Below are 11,695 nucleotides of genomic sequence, written 5' to 3' on the forward strand. Positions count from 1 at the left end.
AGGCTACATATGGTTGGATTATAGTTAGTGTTAGGGTTCGGGTTCGTGTTTGGGTTAGGGCTAGGGTTCGGGTTAGGGTTAGGGTTAGGGTTAGGGATAGGTGGTATTCATTTTACATTGTTGCTTCGAGGAAGTCGAGTGAATGGAGTGCGCTGATTGGCTGTGGTCCGGAACTTTCGTGGGAAAAAAAATTTCGCAGGCGACTCAATCTCTTATATACGAAACAACAATCTCATCGGTAAAGCCCGGCGCACAAGTTAAATGTTGCATGCGTCAAAATACTCACGCGAAATATTTTCAGCGTCCGTCGCACACGTGAGTAAAATTATTCAAGGTACAAGTGGTAATGTAGATCACGTGACGAAAGCAACGAATCTCTAAAAAAACACAGGTCACGCACGATTTCATAAACGTGATCCTCGTTTTCTTATTGCCTCCTGTTATATTTAATTGAAAGTAACCAAATTAAAAACTAATGAAGTAGTAACATTTATGCACTAATATATGATTGTGGACATAATACGGAGTATCAACCGCCATGTATCCATTTGTGCACTAATATATGGTTCATTGATATAAGCGCTGACCACAATTCATTTAGGTGATATCGTGTGTTTTAGGGTGTAAGTAGTGAGGTTGACTTCTGTGCGTGGCTGGGACATTCACTATATGCAGCGTAATTAGTGAACGACGAGACACGTTAATGATTGGTGTTAAATTGACTACGTCACGAATTTTCTATGGTGTATATTTGTAAAAAATTTGTTGTTATTTTTTTTACATTAAAAGCAAGTACTAACGGGACTAAATGTATCGTCAAATTCTTACCTGATAAGATTGTTTTTCAACTAGTTAAAAATCTAAAAAACCTGAACGATTTGATATTATGATCCTGACATTAATCGCTTGCTATGGGCTAGGTATGAGTCACGAGTCTACGTTTACATCGAACAATATAGTAAAATAGGAAGTATAATGCAGCAATTTAACCATAAAAAGTGAACAGAATTACTTACATTTTGTGAAAAAGTGGAAATATTTTTATTACTTTTACTATTTGGGGTGACGTAATCATTCCATGTTATCACACTGTCTGTTATAACTGGCGACGAAGTATATAAAATTATGTGAGACGATTAGGCGCGCTTGATCAACCTATGATTTTATGTGCAAGTTCGCGGTTAATCTTATACACGTGATTCATGTGTGAATTCCCGCACCCTGTCCCTATTCTTGGAATTGCGGCCACATGTTGCGTGCGTGCGCGCGCGTGTAGTGTCTGCATGTGTCTGTGTATGTGTGTGCGCGTGAGCGTGCACCTGTATGTGTGCGTGAGAGCGTGTGTGTGCGTGTGCGTGCGTGTGCGCGTTTATGCGCGTGTGTATACGTGCGCGTGTGTGTGTTCGCGTGCATTGATACTCTTTCTCCTTTATGCGCAGGAGCATTCTTGATACCGTACGTCATTATGCTAGCTCTGGTTGGATTGCCTCTTTTCTTCATGGAAATTGCTCTTGGACAATATTCGAGTCTAGGACCAATTAAAGCATGGAAGGTATCGCCACTATTCAAAGGTAGGGCGCGGACATATCAGCTCTGGTAGCATGCATGCTGGCGTTAGCACTTTATCGGGTGTATCAAGAAACTCGTATTATTGTTTAATGAATGGATAATTAATAATGAATAATTTTTTTAACCGTGGGCGGTCATACAAAAACAGCGTGATACGTGGTAGGTAAATAGGAATATATGTATGTATTCTATATATATATTATATATATATATTTATATTATTATCAAGAGCAGATAAAGAAGGTCTCGCTCTTGATATTATATATATATAAGTAAAAATGAATGAATGTCAAGAATATGAATGTCAGCTGAAAGGCCTGAGGAAGAGGATGCACGTCTCGAATCCGCTGATTAAAATTTAAAACACCTTTACCCTATTTCTTGACTTTGTTTTTATATATATGTTATAAATAACAAGAAATTAATAAGCATATAAATAAATATAATAAATAAATAAATAAATATATATATTCATTTCCATTGATTGGCGTATGTCGGTAGGTATCGCGTGGCATCGGTGTTCGTGTCAGCGCTCATAGGCCTTTACTACAACGTCATTGTCGCCTACTGTCTCGTGCTATCTGATCTCATCGATGACGAGCGAACTGCCGTGTGGTCCGACTGCCAAAAACGATTGGAACTCCGACGTGTGCATATCTAACAGCACCGGTGAAGAGAACACAACATTCTACACACCATCCGAAGAATACTTCTAGTACGTATCGTAGCGCGATCTAAATCGCAAAATGAAATATCTTCTCACCGATCCATACGTCCGTCCTCATTTTACTTACGTAGTTTCTTTGCTGGCAGTGGCAGATAACGTACCGATACATTTTTTATAATAATACAATCGATATCATAGTATTTTTCGGTTGATTTCGATTCTGTTTGAGGCGTCTTGCATTGACGTACTCGGTGATATACGAATATAATGACGCCAATAAAAACATTAAGTATCTCTTTTGTATTTCCCGTACCTGCATTAATAATGTATTAGTTATTAAGGAGCTAGTGTTGATAGCATTTATACTCTTCTATATGTAGGTTATCTAATACTCTTAACGTTCCATCTAAAGCCGTATTAAGCCTTATAACGCATATGAAATCATGCATATGACGATATAAGATTCGCATATTTTACTGGCTGTTATTTTAGGTGGCAGTGCATGAGCAAAATTCGATGTAATTTATCTTTTCAGCAAAAAGTGCTTGATATCTCTAATGGGATAGATGAGCCTGGTGGAATGCCAGCCAGTGCTTGTTGGCTCGCTTGCAGCAGCTTGGTTCATAGTATTTCTTGTTCTAATCAAGGGAGTTGGTAGTCTTGGCAAGGTAGGCCACGTACTATACTTATATATATATATATATATATATATATATATATATATATATTATATATATAAATATATATATATATATATATATTAATGTAGAAAAATTATAATAAAGTGTTAAATTTTAATCAGCAAGCTTTCGAGAATTATCTCTCTTCATCAGGCCATAAAATCTAGCATTGATATCTATATATTTTAACTTTATATCTAAAATTTAACACCATGTTCTATTTCTCTTCTACATTTGTTTCATATCTACATGGGTGTTCGTGTGTTTTACTTCTCTCTCTCTCTCTCTCTTTCTCCCTCTCACTCTCTTCTCTCTCTCTCTCTCTCTCTCTCTCTCGTCTCTCTCTCTCTCTCTCTCTCTCTCTCTATATATATAGTATATATTATATATATATATATATATATATATATATATATATATATATATACTAGCGGGATATCCGGCGTTGCCCGGGGAAATCAGTGGCGTTACTCAGCTGGTGACCGCTTGGTTAAAAGGAAAATACCCCAAAAAATCTAACTATATACCCCCAAACTATCTATCTATCCATGCATCCATCCATGCATGCATCCATCCATATATCCCATTCCATGCCATCCCATCCCATCCCATCGCACCGCATCCCATCCCATATCCCATCCCATCCCATCCCATCTCATCACATTCAGTGCCATCCCATGCCATGCCATCCCATCCCATCCCATCCCATCCCATCCCATCCCATCCCATCGCACCGCATCCCATCCCATATCCCATGCCATTCCATGCCATCTCATGCCATCCCATGCCATCCCATGCCATCCCATCCCCATGCCATCCCATGCCATCCCATCCCAGCCATCCCATGCCATCCCATTGCCATTCATGCCATCCATGGCCATTCAATGCCATGCCATCCCATCGCATCCCATCCCATCCCAAACAGTAACAAATAATAAAAATTCAAAAGATAAAAGACATTAAAAATAAAAATAATTAATAAACTAAAAAAATAATAAATTAAATAAATTAAAAATAAATTAAAAATTAAAAATAATACATACTAAAGAGGTAGGTAAAGGGAAAAAAGGAAAAAAGGAAATCTAACTATCTATCTATCTATGCATCCATCCATTCATCCCATCCCATCCCATCGCACCGCATCCCATCCCATATCCCATCCCATCCCATCTCATCACATTTAGTGCCATCCCATCCCATGCCATCCCATGCCATCCCATCCATCCCATGCCATCCCATCGCACGCGCATCCCATCCCATCCCATCTCATCCCATCCCATCCTATCCCATCGCATCCATCCCATCGCATGCCATCCATGCCATCCCATCCCATCCATTCGAAACAGTAAAAAATAATAAAATCAGAAGATAAGACATTACAAGATGTTGTACTGATGAACCCACTGTGCCATCACGTTTATACACCATGGATTCAGACGTGATGTTGTGTGTACGTACGTGACCGCCTTCTATTGATCAATAGAATTTTTTATGAATGTTTTACTTTTTAAAATTTTAAAATTTTAAAGTTTTAGCCAGAACCACCAGAAGACGCGCTGATTCTGAAATATCTTTAGTTTTCCTCTAGCTGCAGAGTTCTCTAGTTATGCGCGAACACACTAATTTGGCTGAACAACTTTATATATATATATATATGTGTGATGTGTGTGTGTGTGTGTGTGTGTGTGTGCGGTGTCGTGTGTGTGTGTGTGTGTGTGTGTGTGTGTGGTGTGTGTGTGTGTGTGTGGTGTGTGGTGTGTGTGTGTGTGTGTGTGTGTGTGTGTGTGTGTGTGTGTGTGTGTGTGTGCGGGCGTGTAGTGTGTGTGTGAGTGTGTGTGTGTGTGTGTGAGTGTGTGTGTATGTGTGAGTGCGTGCGTGCGTGCGTGCGTGTGTGCGTGTGTGCGTGCGTGCGTGCGTGCGTGCGCGTGTAATGTGATATAATGTTGCCGCAGCCATGCTCGTGCGTGGACGTTCGTTCGTTCGTTCGTTCGTTCGTTTGTTCGTTTGTTCGCGCGTTCGTTCGTTCGTTTGTGCGTGCGTTCGTTCGTTAGTTTGTTCGTCTGTGCGTGCGTGCATGTGCGCGTGCGTGTATATTGTATAAACAGCAAACTAAGATAGCGTGCGCACGCGCATTGACGACTCGTATCATGAAATCGCTATATTATTACAACTCTATTGATTCTCGTGCTATCAGACGATTCGATCATATGTAACATCTAAATGTTCTAAACTTCGTAGCGCCATTATACAATGAATTTCGCAGGTCGTGTACTTCGTCGCAATATTTCCCTACATAATGCTGACAATATTGCTCGTAAGGGGGCTAACACTAGAAGGTGCCTCGGATGGAGTCATGTACTACTTGAGCCCTTCGTGGGAGCGTCTTGCAGACATACAGGTAAGGTGCTATTTGATTTGACAATGGATTTGATATTAAGTTTGCCTATACGCGATTTCTGTGCGTTATACTCTGTGTCTTTTGTAGAGCGAAAATAAAGTGTGATGTAGAGCATGAGTAGAGAAAAATGACAACAGAAAAAGTCGTTGCGTAGAGTATTCGTAAACTGCAATGTTAATAACGATTGCACTTGCCCCTATAGTGAAATACCCCATTGTGAACACGGTCAACATAATCAGGGAAACTCATGGGCCTCTCAACAAAATCTGGCCAATAATTTATTAATTAATAATGCTCTAGCGAACCACTCTTGTGTTTATTACGTACTGCGTGCACAGGTCTGGAAAGACGCTGCAGTGCAGATATTTTTCTCGCTCAGTGCTTGTACTGGAGGACTAATAACAATGTCCAGCTATAACCGATACGAGAACAACATACGAAGGTATAACTCTTAAGGCCCCCGCACACGGCGCGCATTCGGCGCGCGCCAACAAACGCGCAAAATATCTATATATGTGTTTGATTTGTCTGGCTCAACGCCGTTGGCGCGCACCTACTGCGCACCGTGTGCGGGGCCTGTACCGTTTCGATAAAGCTGTCAACCTTGGTACTACCCAAATAAAACTAGAGCAAATACCGTTAAGATTACGCCAGCCATATACGCGTCATTAAAATATAACGAAACTGATATAATAATATATTACGACTGTAAATTATATATATTATATGTCTCTAGACTTATATCGCGCATATATGTGTGTGTGTGTGCGTGCGAGCGCGCGTGCGTGCGTGCGTGCGTGCGTGCGTGCGTACGTACGTACGTACATGCGTGTGTGTGCATGCGTGCGTGCATGCGTGTATATGTGTGCGTGTTTGTAAACCTATCGTAGCAGAATCGAACAACAAAGTTGTAATGACTGGATACTGGATATATACTTGCATATGAAGCCGCGCTATACAAAACTAGGGATAAATGACTACGGGAATCTTGTGTTTTGTTTCAGGGATGCTATTTTGATTCCGTTGCTTAATTGCGCAACAAGTGTCTTTGCGGGATTCGTTATTTTCTCGGTGTTAGGATTCATGGCTCACGAGAAAAACGTTCCAATCGATGAAGTTGCTGAACAAGGTACTTGTACAGTTTCTTTCATAATTCAATTAGACTGAACATTATTAATTAAACAGTTTTCTCAAATAGCACAGTTCAGTACGAGTGAGTTTTGAGAAGCCGTTAAGGGGTAGATATATTGAAATGTATAAGGCGACTCAATGTGTTTAACTAAAAGGGTCATACTAAATTTAATTGTTCATTTAGTCGATGTAATTCGTGAACATGACATCCATCTAGTGAAACGTGCAGGAATAGATGTTTTTTTATACATAAATCCATGGAAAGTAGTACGCCATATTGATCTAGCTGATACTATCACGTGCGCCTGATATATAATCTAAAATTATATTTATCTGAATATTTGCGCGTATGTGCAATGTCATTTGAGTTTTATTATAAGCAGTATAATATTTTAGGGCCTGGCCTAGTGTTTGTCGTGTATCCAGAGGCACTTTCAAAGATGCCAGTTCCTCCGTTGTGGTCCATACTGTTTTTCATCATGATGTGTTCACTGGGATTCGGATCACAGGTATGATATATGACATGTAGTACGTTACAGCTCGTAGCTACGTAGTTAATATTACGGTCAAGTCAAGTGCAAGAGCGCCATTGCTACGATACATTGCCCAAGTAAATGTTAACGACATGTCCGCCATTATCGAATATTTTACGCGCATTCATTTTATACGTTGCCAATACCTGTTCTGTACCCGTTTTCGCACCTATTTTTGGTACAGGTGTTCTAATAGTTTTGTATCGAGTTTGTGTAGGGTTTGTTCGGATTTTACACCCGTTGGTCCGTACACTGTTACAACATATTTTACGTATTGAAAACGATCGTATGTGGGTTTTTTTTTTACTCTCCGCGTGTTTTTTTTCAGTTTTCAATCATTGAGAACGTTATTGCGTCGATCATCGATCAATTTCCCGGTACCTTGCGTTCGAGCACGCTTCGCAGCATATGCTTCAGAGCTGTCGTATGCTCGGCATTTTTCCTGGTCGGCCTTACAATGGTCACTAGAGTGAGTAGAATATATCCACATAATACTCCACACGTCGACACTTCTGCCAATAATATTTGCGATTACAACGATCGAATATCAATGTTCGTTTAGGCAACCGGATATATACATATATATATATATATATATATATATATATATTAACTTGTTTATAGAAAAAATATAGAAGTCAAAGACACACAACGACACCCGTGTAGATAACAAACAAAGTCCAAGGTATAGGGAATATAGGTGTTTAAAGGTTTAGTTGACAAGCTTTCGAGGGAGTTACAGACTAATCTATTCATTGCTCAAGTCCATGCAACACATTGGAATAGAATCAAAATCAATCATAAAACAAACTACACATCTAAGCGTTATAGATAATTAATGAAGTCTCACACAATTCGCGCGTTGCCTATGCCCTCGCTTGACGACAAAAGAAACACGCACATATAGCAACTCACGCACAAAACACACACACAGCGACGACACCACACATACACAATGAACTTCACACAGCTACACACACACACACAACCACACTCACGACGAAACAATCTACTTACGGCACAAGCACCACTACTCACAATACTCACAGCAGCACACCTACACTTGACCCTAACACAACACACACTACCACCGCTCACCTACAACACACTCAGCACAACTCTCAGCACTAATACTCACACGACGCAAACACACCAACACACCACACAGCGCACACGACACACACACCACAACGAAAGCAATGGACTCAAAATCACACGTAATACTTACCACATCGCCAACGGAGTTAGAACTAGGGGACCTAGGTAATGTGCTCCGGCGCTCGTACGCACTGTTCGTGCGTTCGTGAATGCCTTTAACGTGCTTGTTGTGTGTGTGTGTTGTGTGCCTCGCACGCGGTGTGACTGCTTTATCTGCTCCATGATTCATGGAGCCACGCGACGAATTTGTGTGACTCATTGATTATCTATAACTGCATTGTTTTTGAAATCATTATGATTCTTACTTTCACCACATGTTGCTGACCTCTGATGAAGAGATGTAATCTCGAAAGCTTGTCAATTAAAACTTAAACACCCTTAATTCTTTACCTTGACTTTGTTTTATATATATATATATATATATATATATAGCTAATATTTAATGTATGTAAAATATATACCGTATACGAAAGTCCATTATGGTGTAACTTTCAGATATTATTAATATAATTGTATTGGCGAACGGTTGAATCATGCGGTGGTACACAAAAGAAGTTTTTAAATGTTGATGCTAATATTCTAGATTACGTTACCATAAATGATTGTTAATTACGAAAATTGTTTATTGTACTATTATTTTGCTCTAAACCCTTACAAAGATAAATCGAATGAATAATTGATCATCAGTAACGTAGCGTTCTTTGTTCAACTACCATTGTATTCGTTGACATCTCGTAATAAAAATCCTCTTTAAATACGTCTCTTCATATTTTATTTCAGGGTAGGGGATGTACTATTAACACGTTATCGATGAGAGCCGCAGAGGCGGTCTTTCCCGTATTGCATAAATTCCCGTGGACTCTTTGAATTAATCGCTTTGCAACTGGGTGTAACGGGTGAGGCCCACTGTGTGCGTGCGGTTATAGCCCTTAATAATTAAATCGTAATTTAGAACACAATAAATGATTGCGTATAGCTTCATCTTAGGATCTGTTTAGCAACAGACGCGGATGAGCTGCGTATATATATATATATAAATATATATATATAGCTTACTATAACTTAATATATATACTTCATAATATATATAACCCGGCATGGCGCCTAAGCGTCTCTCGTAGTGGCGTCTCTGAGTGAGCTTTATAGTAAGTGTGCGTCCGCAAAACTTTAGCAGCAAGTTGTAAATGATCCCATCGTCCGATTGCGGAGCGCCTACGATAAAGCTGACAATTCAAATAATAACGAGTGCTCTTATATATATATATATATATATATATATATATAATACCTAGGTATATTTAATAAATCATATATATATATATATAAACCTATTAGCAAAAGTAGCCCCGTCTTCGGACGAGTGGGAATCAGGAATGAGTGTATTAGTGTTTTGTAAGGCTCACCTAAGGATCAATTGGCTTCTTTGTAAAGTATGTCTTGTGTTTCTTGTGGCTGTGTGGGGAATCGAACATCGCCACTGGCTTTTTTCTCCTTGTGAGAGGGAACAGTAGAGGCATGCCCATGAAATGAAGACAAGGTGTGGTCAGGCCCAAGCCTATATATGGTAGTGAAAGTCTATTATAGTGATGCTCACCCGGGTGCGGGGCATAATGCGTGAATGTAGACTACTAAACCAAATTGCCAGTCGGTTTAGCTGAGAAGAAAGTAGCTCTTAAAGAAGTAAAATAGCATACAAAAGTTTATCATTGATAAAAGATCGTTACTCAAGGTGATTGGACACTCAATTTACATGGAACTCAATGGTAAATACCCAACCGTGGTAGTGTAGCTAACACAGAAGTCTGATTTCCATTGAGTTTTGATGTGTGAGTATTTTCCAGGCTGAAGCTTTATGCAATCAGCGAAAGACTCTTAGCACGCTAAGTAAGTCAACGTAAAGTTGGCCAATCAGAGAAAAGACGGGTTTTGGGGAGAAAAATCCCCAGCTTCTTGAAAGTCTTCGACAACTTCCTCGCGCTTTAAAGCCGCGATATAATTAAATAATTACATTAGGATCAAATGCTTTTAGACTAACGACGCAGATGAGCTGGTCTATATAATATAATACTTATATATATATTATATATATAAGGCATGGCCTTCTGCGTCCGCAGTGTGTCCTCTGAGTGTGCTCTGAGTGGCTTTTTATAGTAATGGCGTCTCCGCATAACTAATTGCAGCAAGTGTAAATGTCCATCGTCCGATGTGCGGATCCTACGAATAAGCTGAAATTAACAATAGTTTATGAGACGCCTCAAAGCTCTAGCTCTCTCTCTCTCTCTTTCCTCTCTCCACTCTACTCCTCCTCTCCTCATTCTCCACGTCTTTCTCTCTCTCCTCCCTCTCTCGTCTTTCTCTACCCTCGCCTCTCTCTCTCTCTCCTCTCTCATGCAGTCTAACTATATAAATATATATATATATACATACCTTTGGAACGTCTTAAATGTCCAGTCGCAGGACAACGACCCTATATATTATAAACATTATAGCTGCTACTATAACAGAACAATAAACAGATATCACAGAATATTTATTGCTTATTTGAATGCTATTTTATGCGCAGGAGTTGATAAAAACTCGCAGAGAATATCTACGAAATGAACGAACTGGCGAATTTTCAATATACCTGGAAAGATGTGCTGCCGGGAAGTATCCATTGCGCTTCCCGACAATTTTACTTGTACCCTGATATTTATTCTATTTAGATTAATCTTTTATTTATAAACTCTACTTCTCCGGCAGCAACACAAAAATGATCAAAGTGCATATGCTGGGTTAAATAACTCGCAGGTATAATATCCATAGAAATAATATACTAATTAGACTCTAGTAGATACATTAGTTATATTTATGATATAGTTTGGTTGTATATAGTTTAATTATTGTACTACCTGTTATATACTTTAAAACATATTTATATAATATAATATTATATATAATTATTATATAGTTATTATATAGTTTAATTATATAGTTTAATTATATATATTAGTTGTATTTATTGTTATAATCGTCTGTGGTAATACTTGCATTCGTGTTGGCACGATTTCGGTTTGTTTTTGGTTCTCATGCAAGTTCTACTAACGGCTTTAGGTTATCATCATACTGAGCTGCATCGAGTATGCTCCGATCACGTACTCCACTCCGTACGCCGATGACGGTAGCGGCGTTTACGTATACCCCAGATGGTCTATCTCCATCGAATGGTTTATCTACTGTGTTCCCGTCGTGTTCGTACTGATCGGATTCTTACACGAATTCTGCAAGAATGGCGGACTAGCTGTGAGTAATGGCGTAATTTTGTTTCGATTCGATGAATCGTTGCTATTGGCGCCTTTGTACGTTGGTTTTTGTGGCCATAGGTAATGGTGTATTTATTCGACGAATCGTTGCTATTCGTGCGTCTTTACGTTGTTTTGTTGTGTATGGCTATAATACGTAGATGTACATTTAATGGGGGATAAAGTGATGTACCTCTTAGCATGATGTGCATGCCCAGAGAAACCCCCCCCCCAAGATGATTCGTTCAATAATTTTTACGTATATGTTTTTATGAATT

General features: G+C 39.2%; 1 protein-coding gene across 1 annotated transcript in view; it reads left to right on the forward strand.

The window, feature by feature from the left end:
* The window catches only part of LOC106807398 (sodium- and chloride-dependent glycine transporter 2-like), a 16,207-nt gene extending 5,470 nt beyond the window's left edge, over positions 1-10,737 (forward strand). Inside the window, 11 exon segments of the mRNA XM_014809716.1 lie at positions 1,440-1,577; positions 2,076-2,146; positions 2,148-2,216; positions 2,803-2,904; positions 5,180-5,314; positions 5,653-5,756; positions 6,319-6,443; positions 6,842-6,954; positions 7,307-7,447; positions 9,978-10,020; positions 10,700-10,737. Coding sequence (XP_014665202.1) covers positions 1,440-1,577; positions 2,076-2,146; positions 2,148-2,216; positions 2,803-2,904; positions 5,180-5,314; positions 5,653-5,756; positions 6,319-6,443; positions 6,842-6,954; positions 7,307-7,447; positions 9,978-10,020; positions 10,700-10,737 — 1,079 coding nt within the window.
* The last annotated feature ends 958 nt before the right edge of the window (positions 10,738-11,695 follow it).

The sequence above is a fragment of the Priapulus caudatus genome, unplaced genomic scaffold (assembly GCF_000485595.1).
Source record: "Priapulus caudatus unplaced genomic scaffold, Priapulus_caudatus-5.0.1 Scaffold212, whole genome shotgun sequence".
NCBI classification, from domain to species: domain Eukaryota; kingdom Metazoa; phylum Priapulida; class Priapulimorpha; order Priapulimorphida; family Priapulidae; genus Priapulus; species Priapulus caudatus.